General features: G+C 46.7%; 1 protein-coding gene across 1 annotated transcript; it reads left to right on the forward strand.

Moving 5' to 3' along the window:
- Window positions 1-11,982: 11,982 nt before the first annotated feature.
- IRX2 (iroquois homeobox 2) lies at window positions 11,983-19,830 on the forward strand. Its single transcript, XM_014070148.2, is given in 6 exon segments — window positions 11,983-12,152; window positions 12,155-12,366; window positions 14,208-14,625; window positions 15,268-16,038; window positions 17,322-17,392; window positions 19,163-19,830. Coding segments are annotated over 5 exon segments (1,473 nt in total). The 5' UTR covers window positions 11,983-12,124; the 3' UTR covers window positions 17,366-17,392; window positions 19,163-19,830.
- The last annotated feature ends 2,752 nt before the right edge of the window (window positions 19,831-22,582 follow it).

A 22,582-nucleotide genomic window follows, 5' to 3' on the forward strand; every position in this document is an offset into this window, starting at 1 on the left:
GGAGAACTGGTTGTTGGAAGAAATCTTTTGTTTCCGTCCACTTTCCAGGGCTAATCCTGTAAGGAAGGCAGGAAGGAAACATTCTGCCAGATCCGCCTCGGTCATGAGCATCAGTGGGGCACATGGAGCATTTTGCTGAGGTCCATAGTAGAGAAATGCCTTTTGCCTTCTGTTCACTCTTGCCTTACTTTGCTTTGTGGCTGTGACCTTTTTTATGTTGATTTAGGAGAGTAGAATTTATTGGTTTGGTTTGGTTTATTGGATTTATATGCCGCCCTTCTCCCAAGGATTCAGGGCGGTGTACAACATTAAAAAATATATATATTACAAAAGTTAAAAAAAACTAGATAGAATATCCAAAAAACAAACCCAACTAAGATTAACAATAACATTTAAAAAATCAATTAACATTAACAATAATCAATAATTTATTTTGTTTTGTTCAGGCCAGGCCAGCTTGCTGGAAAAGCGAACTTTTTAGGGCGCGTCGGAAGGACCAGAGGTCGGGGATTATACGAAGCTCCGGGGGGCAGCTCATTCCAGAGGGAAGGCGCTCCCACAGAGAAGGCTCTCCCCCTGGGTGTCGCTAGCCGACACTGTCTAGCGTTGTCTGAGGAGGCCGACTGTGTTGGGATCGTGCTGGACGGTGGGAGGCTACCGGTGGCAGTAGGTGGTCTCGCAGGTATCCTGGGCCTAAGCCATGGAGCGCTTTAAAGGTCATAATTAGTACCTTGAATCGCACCCGGAAGACAATTTATTGACATTACGTAACCCTAACAGAGCATGGGTTTGCAGAAAGATTTGGAAACCCGTTAATTAAAGCTCAGCTGTGGACGAATCATCCAGATTTAGGACTTATCATCAATGATGATGATGAAGATGATGACGACAACCAAGGATCCGGTCCTGGTCATTGGCATCTATTAAGTGGGGCTGAAGGATTATTTTGTCTTAATATTGAGTTCACTTTTCTGCTGATAATCCTGTCGGGTGGACACTTTGAAACAGAGTGAGAAAATAGCAATAGCAATAGCAGTTAGACTTATATACCGCTTCATAGGGCTTTCAGCCCTCTCTAAGCGGTTTACAGAGTCAGCATATCGCCCCCAACAACAATCTGGGTCCTCATTTCACCCACCTCGGAAGGATGGAAGGCTGAGTCAACCCTGAGCCGGTGAGATTTGAACAGCCAAACTGCAGAACTGCAGTCAGCCTGAAGTAGCCTGCAATGCTGCATTTAACCACTGCGCCACCTCGGAAGACATTAGAGCAATGTTCTGACCAGTGGTGGGATTCAGCCAGTTCACACCTATTCGGGAGAACCGGTTGGTAACTTTCTAAGCAATTTGGAGAACCGGTTGTTGGAAGAAATCTCATTTTGTTTTTTCCCACTTTACAGGACTAATCCTGTAAGGAAGGCAGGAAGGGAACATTCTGGTGTTGTTTCTAGCCTCATCTTTATTGCACTATTTACAGAAACTGCCTCTCCGGTTAATCCTTATTACAGCTAAGGCAAAGCGCTCATCGATGTGAGTGATGTGGAGTTGGCCATGCCCATCCAGTCACATGACCATTGAGCCACGCCTACCCAACTGGTTATTAGGACAGAGAACCAGTTGTTAAATTATTTGAATCCCACCACTGGTTGTGACATACCGTACAAACAATGAGCTGGGTGGAGCTAAAAGAGGACATGGAAGGGACAATAGCTCAGTTTTTATTACTTTTTTTAAAAAGATGAAAAAGAGGAGGTGAAATTTAGACAGGAAGAAGAAAAATCCAGAGGGAGACAAAGAGAACTGTTCCCTCTATGGAAGAAAGAAAAAAAGATACCAATTGTCCTGAACCTATCTAGAGATACTCCATAGTAGAACAGAAACATCTATGGGCTTTTACTTCCTAACCCATAGCCTGGGGACATTGGATTTAAATTAACGGGTCCAAAAGTAGATTTATGCCCACCACGCAAACAAAAAACAAAACAAAAAGATCTATTTTAGCAAAATCATAATTTGTGTAATTCCCTTCTGGCTTCTCATCCTAGCTTTGAAAAGGATATTAGGCCAGCAGCCCCCAACCTTTTTGGCACCAGGGACTAGTTTCATTGAGAAAGATTTTTCCGCGGACTAGCATGCTGCTTGCATCTCATGGATGGGGCTTCTTGTTGGCACAGATCAGTTGCTGGCATGCCACAGTCCAGTCCTGGTCCATGGACCGGGGCAGTGGTGGGTTTCAAAAATTGTTGGAACCTACTCTGTGGGTGTGGCCTCCTTTGTGGGAGTGACTTGCCACCCGTGTGACTAGATGGGAGTGGCTTGCTGTCCATGTGACCGGATGGGAGTGGCTTGCAGCCCATGTGACCGGATATGAAATAATGAATTAGTACTTAGGTCGGTCCAAGTAGCTATTCAGAAGTTAGTGGTTAGAAGCAATCGCAAAGCAAGATATGGAATTAAAACCAGAAATATTTTGTTGGCTATTTGAAAGGGAGTACAATATATATTTAATTTTACACATGTTAGCAGCTGCTGGAATTGTGTTTGCACAACAGTGGAAAAACAGAGATATGTAAATGAATAAATATTACAATGTGTAGGAATAAATAAATTGACAATTAAAATCAAGAAGGCTTTGAATACTTTTTCACGTGGGATTGGTTTTAGCAATTGCCAACTAATGGAAACAGAAATTAGAAATCCTAAAGTATGAAAGAAAACACCAATTATGTAAGGAAAGGTCCCTAAAATGTATAAGGAAATATTACTAGATCATTATTAATGTGTAGATAACTGCAGGACATTACACACTCACCAGTGGTGGGTTTCAAAAAAATTTGGAACCTCTTCTATAGGTGTGGTCTGCTTTCCGGGTCCACTCGTGGAACCTCTTCTAACCGGTTCGGTAGATTTGACGAACCGGTTCTACCGAATAGGTGTGAACTGGTAGGATACCCCTGTATTAAGCAAATATTTAAAAAAATAAACAGGGCCCCCTTGTTTAGAGGCAGTATATCTATGCTGGAGATAAAAAGTAGATATTTAATACTTGCCTTTTTTCAGAGGCTTTTGGAAACCAAGTGCAGGATTAACAGTACTATTTTATATACTTGTACTTAGAAATAAGCCTTGTTCTTTAGTAAACATGCTTGGTGGAACTACAAACAGACTTTTGATCTAATTTGGAGGGCTCTTGGTGTGTGCTCATTAAGACCTACTAAAAGAAGATCAAATAAATACAGTGGAATATTCTAGATAAACATGCTTAAAGTAGTGGTAGGTGGACTTAACGGGAAATAAGCCTACTAAAATCATTGAGTCTGCAATGAAATTTGTAAAAACACTTCAGGAGCCAAACACAAGGAGTTAAGTATCCGCTTTGGGGTGGAGCCTTGATAGGAAATGGATGCCAGAAGTTTGTAATCTCTGTGCAGCCTTCAATTATGCGAAATTAACTAATGAAGTGCTCAGTTCTGATTACCAGAAGGCCTAAGAAGGGCAGCATGCCAGGCAGAATCTGATTTGTCATGTGCACACAACCTAATCCATCCAACTTGCTTAGCATTCCTGGTGGGGGTGGGTTAGTTGTATCCAGACAATGGATAGTGGGTAGGTGGGGTGTTTCTGCTTGCCTGATATAATGTTGCACTGGAACAGTCTGTCTAAAAGCTTTAGCATCAGCATTATTCATCATCACTATCATCATAATCAAAACTTGGTTTTCTTTACACCCAACCCATTTTTCTGTTGGGGAGTTTACTGTTGGTGGTGATGGTAGGACTGGTTCTGTTTCTGAGAAGTTGTTCAGAAGTTGTGACTGCACTTGTATACTGTTGCTCTATAATTCCACTGTAAAAATAGGATAAGCTGAATATAAGGATAAGCTGAAGATAGGATAAGCTGAAGAGCCGAGGTGGCGCAGTGGTTAGGGTGCAGTACTGCAGGCCACTTCAGCTGACTGCTATCTGCAGTTCAGCGGTTCTAATCTCACCGGCTCAAGGTTGACTCAGCCTTCTATCCTTCCGAGGTGGGTGAAATGAGGACCCAGATTGTGGGGGGCGATATGCTGACTCTGTAAACCGCTTAGAGAGGGCTGAAAGCTCTGTGAAGCGGTATATAAGTCTAACTGTTATTGCTATATATTAATAGATAGTAGAAATACCCTGAAGGGAGGAGTAGAGGGGTAGAAGAAAGAGGGGTAGAGAGGGTGGGAGAGAGGACTGGAGGGAGGGTGAGAAGGAAGGGAGGGAGTGTTACCGGGAGAGGGGAGTGGTAGAGGGGGAGGGGAAGTAGGATAGAGGGGAAGGGTGGAGGGAAGATGGAAAGTTGGAGGGGGGCGAAAGAAAGGGTGTATGGAGGGTCAGAGTGGTACATTGGGTCTTTATTTTGGGGGGTTTTGTTGACAAAAGGAATGGCTGTGTTTATTGTTTAATGTTATATGACCCCGGTTATGCACAGTTTATATGTGACTGTACGAAAATGAAAATGGAAAATAAAAAAACACATTTACAGGTCAAAAGCAGGGCTTTGTACCTGGGAGTTTTGATCTCACCATCTGCAGAGTGAATCTTTCAGGGGACAGGTTTTCTAAGCAAAAGGGCTTTTCAGATTGAGATCTAAACAGCTTCCCTTTGAACCAAGCCTGATTTCCTTAGCCCTGTGTTTTCTCTGGGAGTTTTTGACTACAGTCCCCATCACTCACATCCAAGCAGTGGCTTGGGCTTCCTCCCTGTTGCAGCTATTGTCAAACACATCTTGGAAGAACAGTCTGGGAAGGCTGAATTAAATGGAACTTCCTTTACACCCGCTTCAGTAAACCAGTAAACCATGGCCCAAGTGGCCTTTTAAAATTTCTAATCTGATACATTCAAATAATTGTGAATATATATTGGCATTGATTTGATGCCTGCAGAGCTGCTATCAGTTCAGCACCATCCGCAGCCCAATTTGGCTGCAGGACAGCCATTTCTTTAGTTAAAAAACACCTAATTTGTTGCAATGGAATTTCCTTAGAAAGGAACCTTTTTTTTACCTCTCTGAGGATCGCAGCCTGCAGGGACAGTCCTGATAACATCAAGGAGAGATTAAGTTCTGAATTTAAAGGGACTTGCTGCCACCTAAGGGAACAAAGTGGCTGGTTCACACGTGCATCTTAGATTTCTCAGAGCTGGCTGAAGCTTTGTGTGATGGTGTGACTTGAGTGACTCCCCTGAATACTGTTGTGCTGTGGAAGTCCTTGCTGTGAATATTACCCTTGGAGGCCCACTCAGGCAGGCCCATTACTCTTTTAATAGTAAGTCGTAGAATAGTGATCCTAAAGGGATCCACTAAGGCTAAGCCCTCACAGATCACCTGAGGTCATCCCAGCAACTTACATATCTTGAAGCTAGCTTTCTTGCACTAGGCACTTTTCAAGGGATGGGCATTGTGCATACATGCCCTGAGGTAACCATGCATAAATAGCAAGTGTGTTTAGACTAAACATATAGGGAACGCATTTAAGGAGATTGCGGTGCATAAATTAAGCTAAGCAATGCAGCAAGAATTAGGAGCCTCTATATTTATTTCCATTTCAACAGACATTGTTTAAAGGCAAATTTGATAATTTGTGATGCACTTTGCAAGGTCGTAATAAGAATGGCTGAACTTTCCTTACAGGAAATGCTTGGAGAAAGTAGTGCGAAGGAGAAATTATCCTCTTTCTTCACACAGTACTATTTATTTATTATTTATTTATTTGTCTTGTATGCCGCCCACTCCCGGAAGACTCCAGGCGGCTCACAAAAGACAAGGGAAAGGGGGAAAACGAGACAAAGACAACATATTAAAAACAAAACCAACATTCACAATTTCCTATATATTCAGTTTACAATTTACTATATTCTGATCGCATTCTTCAGAAACGCCTTTAACATAAATATAAAGTATTGTTATTGAAATGCTATTGAGGTGTCCTGGGTGATGATTTGGAATTGAAATGTAATCTTGAACATTTTCAACCCAAGAGAAGAATTTTGCATTCTCACCCCACTAAATCTCTTTGTGACCCACTGGCTCTTGAAATGGTTCTAGTTGTTTGCGATGATGACTCGGGTGATCCAGTTTGAAAATGGAGGTGGCTGCTTCTAAAGCATGGGGCTTGTAAATCGGAGTGCAATCGCTTTGCCTACATGCCTAGTTCTGATGAACACAATACAATTTCTAGGTAAACATTTGAAGGATTGCACTGTGCTTCTCCAGGATGATTGGAATTACATTTACTTGGAAGTCTGATCTTCTTGTTTCAAAGATATTTGCTAGAATGTAAATTATATTGGATGCAGCTGGCTATCTCACTGTATTCAATGAACGTTACACAGAAGGAAGTATGCATTGGATTGAGCCCTGCATCCTGAATTATATATACTTTGATGTTTCATGGATGCCCATAGGGACTGCACTATTGAGATATTTAACATCTGTAATTGGGTTGAGTTATCTGGGACTAGAGTTGGGAGCCAAATTTTGAAGTTAGACATTTTCACCTGGGTTTTTCTTGAAAACCTAGCCTGCAGTTTCATGATTCCCAGCTGTTGCAACCATCCTATCTGAGAGCTATCAGATTGGCAAGACCCATCCTGGACTATGTCACCCAATTCCTCAGCTCACACTATCTAGGAAAGGCTAGCTGAGATAAGAAACATCTAAAGAGGGGGTGGGGGAGGGAGAGAGAATGTTTGCTCCTTTAGAACTCCTTTTGAGCACCTTGAAATCCCATTGAGAGAAGGGGATGCCCAATGGCATAAGTGAAGCAAGTCCTACCTGCATTTTCTTTCAGATTCATCCAAAACTTTCTCAAGGAATTAACAGTGCCTTGCTATACAGATCTATTACAGAAATGGAAACCCCATTGAGCTCCATGGGATGTATTTCTAGTTTAGCCAACACAGAGAAGACTATGTTAATCAAGGCCAATCAAATCACTCAAACGACACGATCCTGATATATTTTTTCCAGTGGCCGATCTCAAGCAGATACCCTTCAAAATAAACCCCATTGATTTCCACCAGAAGGTCTTTCCCAGACCATCTTCAACTCGCGTTATTAAATCCCATTGATCCGAGTGGCAGAGAGTTAAGTCAGCTCTCCCCCTACTTGAAATCAATGGGATTTAAAGAGATCTTAAGTACTTTGGCTGCGTCCAGTTATAGACACTGATACTTGGGATGGCCTCTAAAGTCATCCAGAGAGCAGATGAATTATTGGGAAAAAGGAGCTTAGTACTTCCCCACCCAGCCCTAGATTTTATTTCTAGATCCGATCGACAAGAAATAATGGATTGCTCCTTCAATTCTGCTAAAGTGCACCGTGAGAAATGTTGGGGATTCACTTAATTGCGCTTAGAAGCATGGTGCGAATGCCCTCTGCTAAGAAACAAATATTTAGATACGTAACAAGAATCTTCCTGGCAAGGTTGAGGCGTCTGTGGTCGCTTTGCATCTCGTTCATTTATTAGCAATAATAGACGCACGAAAGGCGGCCCTGAAGTGTAACCGCTGCCGGTTACGCGAATTTTGGAAAGGAAAAGGAAAGACCGCTGCATAATCACAGCGGAATGAAAAGTTAAAGCCTCGGAAAGACCTTAGGGTTTATTTGTTTATTTTTTAAATAAAAACTAGCCGTTCAAGAAAAGATTTCCCGAAAAGCGTGGGAGACGGAAGATTAGCGCGCCGTTTCCTTGCAAACCCGCACAGCCCAACTCCGGGAGAGAAAGAATTACAGTATACAGTCTCCCGAAACAAGACCAATGGTCCCGTTTACAGCTAAATGCTCCGTTAGTTCTTCCCCGGAGTCAAATTGGGGGGTGGGTGGGAGAGTGGAGGGTAGGGTAGGGGTGGGTTGGGGAATCTTCTTTGTCACCCCGCCTGTGTTCTGCCTGCGTTTGGAAATGCATGGCAACAACGCAGTGTTGCTGTTTTTGAAGCCATAGAAAAAATTATGCAAATCAACTCCAAAGCAAGCGGTCGCCTTTTGAAATGGTAATGCTCTATTCATTAAGTACTTATTGGAAAACTAGCCGCTTTCCACCTCCGCCCTCTTCAACCACCACCCCGTCCCCATTTTTTTTTTCTCTCCAAGAAAAGCAACGTTATCTCTTCGGAGGAAGAGCAAAATAATGAGAAAAGAAGATGGACATGACATGGGGTATTTAAAATGTCTAGATTTGGGGGTAGAGTTGTTGTTGTTTTTTTTGCTTTGATTATTCCCTTTAATGTATTGATAATTCTTTGCTACACAGTGTATGTTTTCAATGTGTCTTACGACCGGATGCGTTTCGAGCCCATCTCGGACTCCGAGCCCGTTGACTGTTAAAAATCCAGTTTCAAGACACATTATTAGAGGGGAAATCCTTCGGGAACCTGCTCCTAAACCCACCCTCGCTAACCTTCTCCCGGCTCCCCACACGCACGTGTTCCATCGTAATTTAATTCCCACCCTGCACCAATTACCCAGCAGGGACAGGAATGATGGGAATTGTAGTCCAACGTATCGGAGGAAGCAATGGGGAAAACCATTCTGGGCGAAGGACTCTGGCCAGGGTGAGGGCGAAGACAATCGCATCTCCCCCTCCCCCAATTGTATTTGATTCTAATGGTCGGTCATTCTAAAAGGGAAAGGACAAGGACGTTCCTCTTTGTAGCCCATTTCCCACATGACGGTTGACTCCAATTCGAGGAGATTTCAAGGCGAATATTTGGAATACCTCTACGAAGTGTCAAAAAGGGAATTAAAGGAACGAGCGGTTCATTCCTTTTTTTGCTCAGGGATGAAAAGAAACGGAAAGCTTTCTGAGGGTCCCAATTCGTTTTCCAATGCCGACCTGCCAAGGGCGTCCAGAATAAGAAGACTCTTAGGGGGGGGGGGTGGAGGTTGGGGCAGGGATCATGTTCATGTAGAGGCCACAACTCGTGGCAAAGACAGTCATTTTGACTTTTCGGTTCCTAAACGTTATAATCGACAGGTAAGCGGGCTGACTTAATTCCAAAAGAGCGTTTGGGGGAAAGTTCGTGCTGAGCCTATGCTTCACCTTTGGTCTAAATTTATCCAGGTGATGTTGCTTTATTTGCGGTTACTATTTCACATACAGATAAGACGCCAAGCTACCAATTTTATGAGCTGGTGGGCTTGCTGACCATCGCCTTGCAATGGTCGTGAGAACGACCTTCCAGCGGTCAAATGTCAGGGCGCGGAGCGAAGAACAAGAATCGTCGGTAGCGCGTCTCGAACCAAACGTCCCGCGTTTGCGCAGAGATAGAAAATGCCAGGCATTGGGTTCCAGGGAAGTTAGAAAGCAGATTGCTTATGAAGCCACTTTAGCTCCAATCCCCCAAGTGCACGGATTCGATTTGCCCCATTCGGTAATCGATCAGACTCGAGGGAAGCTTCAGACACAATTTGTAAATCCACCTGTCACTTTTAAGGGTTCTTCTCCCCCCCCCACCACCACCCCATGAAACCTCAGGTCACCCTCCCCGCCATCTGCTGGATGGTGAAAGCAAATTGTTGCTTCCGAGCAGCTCCGACGACCAGGCGCTAAGGATGTGGTGGTGTTCTTTAGATCTTTACCCTGGATTTGAGTCACCGGAAAGACATCCCCATCGAGATTGCCCCGCGTTGTGCCTTGTGCGGAATCACCGAGGAACGCCAGTCGTTTTACACTATTTCTTTATACTCCGCCATTCATGGCAATGCCGCCAGGGCCTCAGCTAAGCGATCAGAGTGGCTTTTAAGGGCCAAGCGCTTAACCATGTGGCAGGCCGTGAGGACGACCCTCGAGTAAAGAGATGCTTCCTCCAAAGCCAGTCTGGGTGGAATACGGGCGGCGGGGAAAACGGAGTAAATGGAAAGAAAGACCACCAGTTACCTCAAGTCCCCTCACCCACCCATCCCACTGAAGCAAATGTAGTAGCTGCTCCATCGGGACGGAGCGCGCAAAATCTCTCTCTCTCTCTCTCTCTCTCTCTCTCTCTCTCTCTCTCTCTCTCTCTCTCTCTCTCTCTCTCTCTCTCTCTCTCTCCCTCCCTCCCTCCCTCCCTCCCTCCCTCTCTCTCTCCCTCTCCCTCTCTCTCTCTCTCTCCCCATCCTTCCCTCCCTCCTTCCCTCCCTCCCTCCTTCCCTCTCTCCTCCCTCTCTCTCTCTTTCACACGATCCGATTTCCCCAACCCATTGATGATTATGTACCATCAAGTCTGTGTCGATTTCTAGCGACCACATAGATTTTTCTCTAGCGTGAGAAAAACCCTCCAGAGGTCAGTGATGAAATAGAAGGCGATGGAGTTCCTTTGCTACCCCCCAAAATACCAGGGGTTGGAAGAATTTCGTTGGAGGGTTTTTTTTTTGGAAAGAATTACTTGAGGTTAGGAGTAAAAAATAAAAAACCGCGTCTCAATGGAAAGTGTCTACGGATTAATTGCACACACCGCTTCTCCTTTTCATTGGAATAGGGACTGCTTCCTGCCAACACCATCACTTGGGCCCCCATGAAACTCAGGTTAATGGTCGCTTTTTTTTTGCTACTGCTGCTCTTTTGAGATTTCTTGACCCTACCCCTAAGCACGTGTCCTAGTCATCCAAATGAGAGTTGCGCTCCACACCTGGAAATTTGATTCGGCTTTACCCAAGTCTCTCCCGTTCAGTTGACGTGGTGGAGGCAAAAAAAAAAAAGAGCTTAGATTGAAGCTTCTGTTGGGTTTAGGATTGCAGCCTGCCAAACGCGTCCCAAACACTTCTTGGGTCCCAAAGGCGCTGCCTTACAAGCAGCGAGCCTCCACCCCTCCCCGCACGACTGCAAGTCTCTCCCCTTCCTTGATTTAGAGAGGGGAGGTCCGTTGCAGGCCTCTCCATCCGGAGCTGGTCTGCAATGGAACGAAGCCACATGACAATTGTCAAAGCCTCAGCCTGGTGCCAACGGGGGAATGCCTTTAGTTGGGTGGCGGGCTGGCAGGCCTTCTCCCCTTCCCTCAACGCCTCCTGCCTCCCTCGCGGGCAGCTCTGACGCTATATAACCCCCCTGAGCTGGGGAGGGGGGGGAACAGAGGGGGTGGAGAGAGGAAGACAAGAATGCATTCCGTGGCTCGGCGTCCGGCCAGCTCCTTCAGTTGCAGCCGCTGCGCTCCACCACTGGGCCTCAAGCCACCGCGCGCGATTCTCTCTGAGCCGCCGCCGGAGCCGCAGCCGCCGAGGGGAGGGGAGGGGGGGCGGGATTTGGTTTGATTTTGTTTTCCCACAGCCCCGCCCAAGTCCTTCCTTCCCTCCTTGGCTTCCATCTGGGAAGGAGCCGGGCGAGGGGGCGTGCCTTCCCGCATATGCAGATGAGTCGTCGTGACGGACAGCTCGCCTTGCCAATGTCCCTCCGAAACTCCTTTCCCCACCAACTGCTCGCCTTTCCCAAGCTCCTATGCCTGCTCCAAAATCCGAGACTTGTCGCAGGCGCTGCTGCTGCTGGGGGGCGAAAGCTCGCTTTACCTTACTGGCGGGCGACGAGCGCAGGAGGGAGGGAAGAATTGCGGAGCCAGCGGAGACCGCTTACCCGGGGCAGCCCTGTCGAGGCTGGTCTTTCTTCCCGCTCTCCCTTCTTTTTGACCTCTTCCCTGCCGGGGTTTGGTGGGGTGGGGGGAGAGACGCCTCCTCTTCCTCCTCTCTTTCTTCCCGCGCGCCTTTTCTTGCCCAGATGCCCACCGCCGCTACCTCCTCCTCCTCCTCCTGCAGCAGTGGGTGACTTCTGCGTGGGAAAGGAGGAGAAGGAGAAAGAGAGAGAGAGAGAGAGAGAGAGAGAGAGAGGGAGAGGGAACGCGCGCGCGCGCCCAGAGAGAGAGAGAGAGAGAGAGAGAGAGCGGCTTTCCTCCGCCTCGAACCCGGCTCTCCTTTTGGCTCCGGCTCCTCCCGCCTATGGAGCGGAGGCTGTGAGCTCCTCCGCGGCCGGAGTGCTCAGCAGCAGCAGCAGCGGCGGCCGCGGCCACGGCGGCGGCGGCGGCAGCAGCTTAGCCGCTGAAGCGCCAGCCGTCCTCCTCTCCGCCCGGGGGTTGAGCCCAGGCCCCCCGCTTCCGTTCCTTTGACCCGCCCGCTGACAGCCGTCCGGCCAGCCAGCTATGTCCTACCCTCAGGGCTACCTCTACCAGCCCCCGGCTCGCTGGCGCTCTACTCCTGCCCGGCTTACGGGGCGTCGGCGCTGGCGGCGCCCAGGAGCGAAGAGCTGGCCAGATCATCTTCGGGCTCGGCGTTCAGCCCTTATCCCGGATCCGCGGCGTTCACGGCCCAAGCGGCAGCCACCGGCTTCAGCAGCCCGCTTCAATACTCCACCGACCCGGCCACGGGATTCCCCTCCTACATGGTGGGTAACTGACGAGCGAGCGAGCGAGCGAGCGACCCGCCTCGGCGCCATCCTTCACCATCGCAGCCGCCTCCTCCATCTTCTTCCTCCTCCTCCTCCTCCTCCTCATCCATCGCTCCCCCCACTCGAATCTCCGAGACCATCTGGGCTAGGCTGGGGGGATCGTGTGAATGTACCCCGCGCTAAGCTCCCCGTGTGAACCGAGGAAAGGAGGGGACAGCTGTCTTTCCCTCGTCGGCTTTCTCTTTCTGGAAGCTTTCTTTCTTTCTTTCTTTCTTTCTTTCTTTCTTTCTTTCTTTCTTTCTTTCTTTCTTTCTTTCTTTCTTTCTTTCTTTCTTTCTTTCTTTTTTGTTCTTCGCTTATGGCACCTTTCGCTGCTTTTCTACTTTTCCTTTTCTTCCCCCCTTTGTATCCCGCGTTTTTAAAAAACTTCCTCCTCCCTTTCCCTCTGCAATTTCTTTTTCCTCCTTGGATTCTGCTCCCCCCACTTTCTGTGTTATGTTTCCCACTATTTTCCTGTTAAGTTTTTTTCCTCCTTCTTCTCTTATTTGCCTCTTTTGTCTCCACTTTTACTCCTGGGTTGTGTAATTTAGAGTGCCGACCTTTCGCTGATTTAAAGGAGCCCAAGCCGGGCGTGTGTGTGTGTGTGTGTGTGTGTGCGCGCGTGTGTATGTGTGTGTATGTGCGTGTGTCCTCGCGCTCCCACTTCTTTTTCGCGCAGCTTCGGGCAGATACCCACCACCTCCCGTTTTGCTGCGAAGTATGTTAATGTCGGGCGTTCGTGCGTATTTTGTAGCTATTGCAAACCGATGAAGGATTAAAGATAGCAGAGCCAATTGGTCCTGGGAAAGTGGGGCGAAGGGTGCGTTTTCTTTCACTACACACGAGATATCAGATCCGGGCGTCTTTGGCTGGAATCTCTCTCTCTCCCTCCGTCCCTCCCTCCCTCTTTCTCTCTCCCATAACCTTCGCCTTTTCTCCCAGCCGGGCGATCTTTATTTAGGATAATGAGAACCCCGTCTCAAATGCTCTTCTGTTTGACTTTCTCGTGGCAAAAGAAAAGCGCCCGCAAGTTGCCAAGTCTTTCTTTCTTTCTTTCTTTCTTTCTTTCTTTCTTTCTTTCTTTCTTTCTTTCTTTCTTTCTTTCTTTCTTTTTCCTCCATGGGTTATTTAAGAACATTACGTAGATTTGGAGCATATTGTGGTTTTCTTTCCCGATTCGCCTATAAAACTTACCAAGTTGCTCAACTAATTTCCCCTTTCCCTCCTCCATATATACTCTCGCTATCACGCAGACTTTAAATCAGCGTAATTTAAACGTTTAAAGGGTGAATTAAAATGCTAATTATATCGTATTTGACCAATTCGAAACGGTGCATATCTCCTGGTTTGCAAATTGGATTTGCAATGCATTAGCGGACTGAATTGCTAAGTGGGGGGTTTTGTTGTGTCTCTCGTCCTATCTCTCCCTCCCCGCTCAGTCCGCTCCCTCCCCCCCCACCCACCCAGCGAAAAGGAAAATATCTTAGCCATTCATGTAGACATGGAGGGGGGGAAGTAGAAAGAGGGCTTAGAGAGGAAAATAAACAAATGCGTTAAATAAATTGAAACCATTAAATGAAAATTTCAGCAGTTTTTCCAGGAGGAAAAGGAAATCTGATTCAAATACCATCCGGGCTTTTTTTTAATAAAAGAAAATGCGTAGGAGTGTTCCCCCCAAAAAAACAAACCATTATATATAGTGCTTTGATCTGTTCGCTTATATTATTAGTAAAAATAATATATTTGTGCCGACCACCAGCTGTAGAAATGAGTAAACACTTTGCTTTGGCGCTTGGCAGGGTTCTCCTTACGACGCCCACACGACGGGCATGAGCGGGGCCATCAGCTACCATCCCTACGGCAGCCCAGCCTACCCCTATCAGCTGAATGACCCGGCCTACCGGAAGAACGCCACGCGAGACGCCACGGCCACGCTGAAGGCCTGGCTGCAGGAGCACCGCAAGAACCCGTACCCGACTAAAGGCGAGAAGATCATGCTGGCCATCATCACGAAGATGACCCTCACGCAGGTCTCCACCTGGTTCGCCAACGCCCGCCGGAGGCTCAAGAAAGAGAACAAGATGACTTGGGCGCCCCGCAACAAGAGCGAGGATGAGGACGAGGACCTGGAAGGGGAGGGCGGCGGGATCCGGAGCAAGGAGGAGAGCGGCTCGGACAAAGGACGGGACAGCAACGAAACGTCGGCGGAGGATGAAGGTGAGAGTTGGTGGGGCGGGGGGGGAGAGAAAGCGCCAGCGGCCGACAGCCTGTTTCATTCGGGACCGTTTCATTTTGAGTTCAAGAACAGCGAGGTTTAGGAGACGTTTTCAGCCGCCGTCTCTTTCTGACGGCCTTTAGCCCCTCCAGTCTAGCCAACAAACCCACCCACCCAAATTTAGCGCAGCACGGAAGTTGCTGTGCAGTTTAATGTTCTCCCACCGGCAGGCCTCATTTCCTGCGCAGGATAGAAGAGCTGGAGGAATAATGGTAGGAATCCTGGTGTCCTTAAGCTACGTTTCCAAAAGCTTTAGGAATATCAGTGTCTGCAGGCGGCCTTACAACTAAGAGGCGCAAAGAGGGAAAGCCAGGGGAGGCCTCTCCGCGGGACTCTTCCCGGCCAAGTTCTGGCCCGATGAGCCGCGGCAGTTCTCTCGAACCAGACTCGGGCAAGAGGCCTGGTGCCTTGCGGAGGGTGGCATCCCCTTTAAGGCCTGGCGAGCCGGGTACGAACGCGAGAAGAGTCACCCAGAGCTTCGGGTTGGAAGGAGTTCCCTGGTGGTGGGCAAGAGAGCAGGGATTTGGGGCTGCGGATCCTGTCGCCCTCTTCCCTTAACAGCTCCTCTGGTTCTTTTGCTGCAGGGATTAGCTTGCAGGTGGATTCCCTCACCGACCATTCCTGCTCGGCCGAATCGGACGGGGAGAAAGGCCCGTGCAGGGCGGGAGACCCGCTCTGCGAGTCAGGCTCGGAGTGTAAGGACAAGTACGAGGAGCTCGAGGAAGACGACGACGAAGAGGACGTGGACGACGATGAGGAGGAGGAAGAGGACGAGGCGGGCAGAGGCCTCCCCCCCAAGCCCGTCACCTCCTCCCCTCTCACTGGGGTAGAAGCCCCGCTCCTGGGCCACCCGCACGGCCAGGATTCTGCCAGAAACGCCGCCAAAGCTGCTCTGGACGCTCGGATCTCACCTTCGGTGGCTTCCCAGACCACGCAAGCCAGCAAGCCCAAGCTCTGGTCTCTGGCGGAAATCGCCACCTCGGACCTTAAGCATCATCCGCACCCGCATCCCCACAGCCTGGGCCAGAGCTGCCCGCCCTCGGGCCCGCCGCCTTCCACCCCACACAACGCTGCCTACTCGCCTTCTTCGCTCTTGGGGAGGCATATTTATTACACGTCGCCTTTTTATAGCAATTACACAAACTACGGGAACTTCAACGCCCTCCAGGGACAGGGCATCTTGAGGTACAACTCGGCCGCCGTGGCCTCCAACGAGGGACTCAACCAAGCGGTCTTAACTGGCGGCGGCGGCGGCGGCGGCGCGGCTCTGAAGGCGGCCTCGGAAAACTCGCTGAAAAGCATCACAGGCCACCTCGAACAGCACTACAAGCCTCCCAGTTCCGAGCCCAAGAAAGGTAAGTCAACCCCTCCGTTTCTTCTTTTGCTTCCAAGGGTGGAGAAACCGTTTAGCACCCTACTCCAAGAGCGGGGAAAGCAGGCGGCCTTCCAGATCAAGCCACAAGGTCACCCGATAAGACTGGGGGGCGGGGGGGGCGGGGTAGACCGTCCAGCGATTATGGGGGTGAGGGGGGGGGGAGAAGCGGCTTTTCCATTGCTCGAGAAGGCAATCAAAAGGGCATGTCCGCAGCATCAACTCCGGCCCAGCCTCCGTTTTGTTTTGATTATCAAGATTCTGCCCTTAAGCGCGTTTCACTGGAGGCAAGAGAATCCTCCTCCTAGTAATTAATATGTTAGGAAGGAAATGCAAATACGCCTTTCCCCAAATTAGCGAGACTAGATTGACGAAACAAAAAGAAAAAATAATAACGAGCAAACAAAATTCGGAGTCTAAATTGTTTAAAACTACTTGAAACCAGCGCTAAAACTTGAATTTTAGTTTAGTTTAGTTTAGTTTATTTGTCTTGTATGCCGCCCACTCCCGAAGGACTCCGGGCGGCTCACAATAGACAAGGGAAGGGGGATAAATAGACAAAGACAACACTTTAAAAAACGCAACATTCACAATTTCCGTGGGGCTGGCATGTTTCAAAAGCCCCCCGGCCTGCTGGAGCAGCCAGGACTTGGTGGGAGGGTAGTTTTTTAAAAAAAAGAAGTTATGCCATGAATTCTTATACCTTAAAAATGGAAAGATAAACAGACAGAATTCCACCTTGCCCGAATGCGACACATTTCATATCCCCTAAATCTCAAGATTCCGGAGACAACGTTAATAGTAGCAAACGTGATAGCAGTATAGTAGCCATAACCCTCGTCGCCGTCACTTTCTGAAACGAGCAGAAGTTTTGACAATCCTCGAGAGAGTCAATTCTCGGGAAGTGTGTGCCCTACGATCCCCTCCCTGAGAATATTTAGCCAGCAAAATGTCAGCGTTGGGTTGTGAAACTCTGAAGGCGCAGGATCGCTCCTTCAACCATCTAAGCCGCATCTAAGGGTGTCCTGTCACCCTACGGGCTTAACTTAAGCTTTAAATAAAAGACCATTAGGAAAGGTGGTCTCCCAATGAGCAATGACACCCCTCCCCTTAAATCTCCATCAGCTGAGAAATGATGCCATAGGGGCAGGCCTTTCAAACAACCAGCTCGGAGCTTTTGTGCGAGAAGGAGCTAGCGGTGCCCAGGCTGAATAATCTAGTTAGCCAGCTGTGTCCTGTGACTAACTGACGCTTCTATTTTGACAGACCCCACTGAAATGTGCACAGTAGGAGTTCAACCGTACCTATAGAAGGGCAATCACACAGCAGCCAGGCAAGTAAGTGAGACCCCTTCCCTTTCTGCCTTTTATTCCTGTTGCACTTAGTTAGGGAATCGTTTTGGCATCCGGTCCTAAGACACATTGCCCGGGCCTGTAAATTGGCTTAATGTTCATTTCTTGCTCCATTACCAAAGGTTGTGATTACCCAGAACCTCCAACTCCATTGTTTACCCGTTTTGTTTCACTTCGCAGAAAAAGGTTCTGCTGTTTTATATGCACACCACCCTCTTTATCCGTTTTGAAATGGATCCTTTAAATTAGACTTTTTAAATGTTATTTGCAAGTGAAAGATATAAGGGAGTGGGGCAGTTATTTCCACCAAGTCCTCAACTGAAATGAATGGTGTGGGGGGAAGAGAGAATCGTGTTCACTTTACAATGTAGCCAGAATGGATCTCATTGTCCCCCTCGACTATTTGAAGTAAGCGTGCAAAATAATAGACGCCAGAAGCCTTTGTTGTTATAGTGCCAGTAGGAAATGCAGAATAACTTCCTACTTGTTTGTATGTATTTAATTAATTCGGTTTAGACAGCCTCTGACTCCAATTGATTCTGGGCGGCTGCACAATGAGGCATCTACATAGATCTTAAATTTAAAGAACTGTGTATCAAAATAAGACTTTAATTTATCTGGCGTACTGATACACATTTCAAATAGCAGAGACAGACAATGAGATAGATCTTGGCCAGGTTCCAAAGAGTATCTGCATTCATTACCTAAGTTCATTCCCCATCTATTTCCAAGCAGTTAATTTGGTTTGGGTTTAAAAAATATATATCTTATTATCAAATATTCTTTACTCCCTAAAAATAAAACAAAAAAAAACTACCCCAGTCCTTCCCCGTGGCACGACAAAACCGCGCTACGCAAAATAGCGGAGATTAAATCGCGTCACTAAAGTCGCGACGTCATCATCGCGCGTCATCACCGCGGGGACAACAGCGCGGTGACAGAAGGGCGTTCTACATGCTTCGTTCTTTGCCTCCAAAGGTAGCCCTCCTCCTCCAGCTGACAGCGGCGGGGGGGCCGAGCAGGGCCGCCGACGCTGGCGGCGGAGGAGGACGCGGCAGCGGCAGCAGCTGAGGCTCTCCCGGGGCCGGCGAAGCGGGTTTGCCCGGCAGAGGCAGGCCGCCCTCTTCTTCCTCAACAACATCTCCTTGGATGGGCGGCCGCCGCCACCGGGCAAGCCCGCTTCGCCGGCCCCGGGAGAGCCTCAGCCGCCGCTGCCGCCCGCCCTGCCTCTTCCTCCGTGGGAGGCGCCGGCGGCGGAGGCCGCCCGTCCAAGGAGATGTTGTTGAGGAAGAAGAGGGCAGCCTGCCTCCGCCGGGCAAGCCCGCTTCGCCGGCCCGGGAGAGCCTCAGCCGCCGCCGCTGCCGCGTCCTCCTCCGCTTCCTGATGCCCCCCGCGGCTGTGCTGGACCCTTCCCGCGGGCTGCTGCTGCTGGGCAGCCCGCTTTGCCCCGTGCCCGCTGCCGCTGTCAGCTGGAGGAGGAGGGCTACCTTTGGAGGCAAAGAACGAAGCATGTAGAACGCCCTTCTGTCACCGCGCTGTTGTCGCGGCGGTAGGGTCGTTTTTTTATTAGCGCTTCGGACGCCGCGGATTTGCCTCCGCACTTATGTCGGCGCGGATAAGGGCATCGCGGTTTTGTGGTGGAACCGTCCTTCCCAGGCAATGTAGAAGAATAACCTTTTCACTTTGCTGCCAGTTTTAACACATTCTGTGTCAATGAAAGATTGAGGATGATCTGGTGTTTTCCTTGGTCCACAGGTAGGTGTCACAATTGCTTTGAGAAAAAGTCAACAAGCCATCATCTCTCCCCCAGCTAATCTATCTATCTCTATCTGTAACTCTAACAAAACTCTAAACCCGGATCACATCTTGTGCCACTGTATAAAAGAAGACCACAGAGCACCCTTAGATCTACAGACTCTCTCTAATTATTGAACGAGAATTTTGTTGGACATTAATGTGCGTTTCCTGGTATAGTCTAGTTTCCCTAATGTATGTGTGATTTTAAAAAAAAAGGAAAACAAAAACAAAAAACGGAAATCTGTTTTTTTCTCAGGATATCTTGACTTGATCACGTCATTGCCACGGTATATACATATATACATACCTATATATCTATATCCTGTAGGTGTGATAGGACTTATTGTACAAACTCTTTGTAAAAGATACAGACAGTAGAGATTAATTAAAGAAACTGCAAGTACTTACAAAATGAAAACATATTTGATATTTATTTTTGTAATGATATGAAATCTTCTAGTAATTTATGCAAGTTGTATTGCAATGGAATCCCAAGTCTTTTGTAAATAAATTATGCCTGGTTTTTATTTGAAACATCGATGGTTATACAATCCCTTGTTGTTTAACAAGAATTCTTTACTAATTTATATCTATAATTGTAAATAAAACAGATTAGTCTACCACAAGGTGCTGCCTTTTTATTCCATTTTACTGGTTATAAATATGCATATTTGGTAATTTATGATAATTTAAAAAGCATTACAGATATGTTATGTCTTTTGGATTTATTTAATAATGTGACTAAATAAAACTTAGTTAAACTTAAACTATTAGGAGAATTTTAAAAAACCTTCAAATGTAACCACTTAATACAGATACACATATAGAAATAACCAACATTTTTTCATACAAAATATTTTAACCCACATTTTAAATAAATGCAGTTATTTATTCAAAAAGTAAAAACACTGTAAGAAATCCTCCCAGTAAAAATATTCTCCCTCATTTCAAGTGCTTTCTACACGTTTTTATAACACACTAATCACCTAAGACATCCATCTTGGGCTTTTAAAAAAAAGGAAAAAAGAAGAAGCTCAACATTCTCTTTTTTTTCCCACCCACCCTAGCAAATAATGAGAATTCCCATATAGTAAAATTTCAATAAAGAGACAAACAACCATTTATTTTCTTTTCCAAAGATAAATTGAGTGAATATAACTTATGGTTATGAAACAAGAATAATAGCTTCTTAGACTGCCCTTTAATCAATCATACACTTATTTTTCAAGAGGCTCATCTATTTTATTCCATGATTAATAATGTTCCGGCATGAGAGCATTATTAGATCCCAGCAGGAGAGATCCTGGATGCTTTTAGCTGCTTCGCAATGGTCAGTTGGGGTTCATTACGGGCTGATATTGAACCATTTATAAAATCTTGTCTAAACATCTGCCAGCTCAGATAGGCCGATGTGTCTGAAGATGGCAAATGGCTGGAACAGTTGATATTGACAAACGGGACTCTCTCCAGTGGCTTTTTTGTTCACTGAAAATTAGTGGCCTCTGGCTCAGGGGCTTGTTAGAAAGGGCATTTGAAAGTGATCTCAGATAGTTCAAGCTTCAGCCAAGGGAATGTTAACTGGATAAAGAATGTGGAGTTGTGAGAAACAGAGAGAGAGAGAGAAAGGGAAAGAGGGCTGGTGAAAGGAGGGGAAGGCTGCAGCTACAGGAAAGCTAGAAACATTTTAGGTATTTGCAGTTTAGTCCCTTGGTGCTTAGAACAGCTTAACCAAAAGAAGAGAGACACTGTTGGGACAAGTTGACACATTTGCAAGGAGGGGGAGAGAGAGAGAGAGAGATTCTTCTTAACCGAATGGGATTCCTTTCTTTACCTGAAATTCCCACATACATAAATGACTTGGGTTTCAAAATAAATATGTTTTAAGGTACATCTTTGGATTTTGGGTAAGGCAGTTAAATATGTCCAATCACATTATTGAGGCTAATCCTTGTTTCTAGAAGTTATTCCAACTGTTTACTGCTCATTATACAGACACAAATGCATTGTGTCTGTTTACTGCTCATTATACAGACACAAACTGTTTACTGCTCATTATACAGACACAAATGCATTTATTGATCCCCCCCCCAATCCTTAATTTGTAAGGGGTCTGTGCATTTTTTTTTTTTTTTGCATTTAAGAAATAATTTAGAGTATGTGATAATGTAGACTGATCTGTGGGAAACAGTAGGGGACCAGTCCATGCAGAAATTCTCCCAAAAGCTTCAGCTGAATGGAAATCAAAAGATGTGCCTATTTTTTTTCAACTGGACTAACATAAAAGATGCTATATTTGCATCCCTTCAATTCATTTCAGTGGTAGAGAGTACTATCAAGCATTTAGTAATATTTCTACTAGCCCAGATTACAATGAGACTGGAACTAATAACCCTCAACCACGTGCATGGCTGTGTGGCTGGCAAAACAGATTTCTTATTAGGAATGGCATGTGGTGTTAAAATAATGTCATATTTAAACACAACACAGTCGTGTTTTCTTTTTAAAATCCAGACTAAAACATGTTGAAGAAATGCTTTGCAATCTCCCTTCCCAGTTAGGGTACAAATCAATTCTCCTAGTCAGGTTATTGGGAAAAATACTGAGACTCGTATTTTTTTCCTCAAAAAACTATTTTTTATCCTGCCTTTAACATTCCTATAAATAACTCTAAGTACTGAACATATCTAATACTCCTTCGTCCTCCAATTTATCTCACAAATTCAACCATGTGAGGTGAGTTGGACTGAGAGATGTGACTGGCCCAAAGTCACAATCAATTTATATGCCTAATGTTGAACTAGAACTCAAAAGTTCCTGGTTTGGGGCCTGGTGCCTTAATCGCTAGACCAAACTGCCTCTTTTTCTTTTTCTGGGGATATTTACAAAGACATTTCCCCCCCTAGATCTATCACTTACATAATAGTTTCACCTCCACTTTGCTGTCTTTTTGCCTTTCCTCCCCTCCCCTTGTTATATTCCAGCTTTTTTTATTTTTTTACAGGTGATATGCACACTCCATTTGGTTTTATTTTAAATTCAATGGTTGTCAATGGTTAAATTCAATGGTGGCAATGGTTAGGAAATCTTTTAACTTTGATGTTTGTATGCTCACGAATGATCTCGGATCTCCACAATTCACTCATCCCCTTGCTGGAATTTAGATCTGGGGTATTTTTTTTTCCCCCTGAAAGGAAAAGTTGGAAGACTTGAGGCCGAGAAAGGCTTCCTTCTTCGCTGTCAGTTTTAGCCGGTTTTGGTATAATCTCGGGGTCGAAACGGAGAACGATGGAATCTCCTCTCGCCCTCCTGGCGGAGGTTCTGCGGTGGAAGCGCCTTCCGAGAAGAGCAGGATCCATTTCCCATCTAGTACGGCTAAAA

Source organism: Thamnophis sirtalis, unplaced genomic scaffold, assembly GCF_051295495.1.
Source record: "Thamnophis sirtalis isolate CommonGarterSnake01/CBP01778 unplaced genomic scaffold, rThaSir2_p1.2 scaffold_8, whole genome shotgun sequence".
NCBI classification, from domain to species: domain Eukaryota; kingdom Metazoa; phylum Chordata; class Lepidosauria; order Squamata; family Natricidae; genus Thamnophis; species Thamnophis sirtalis.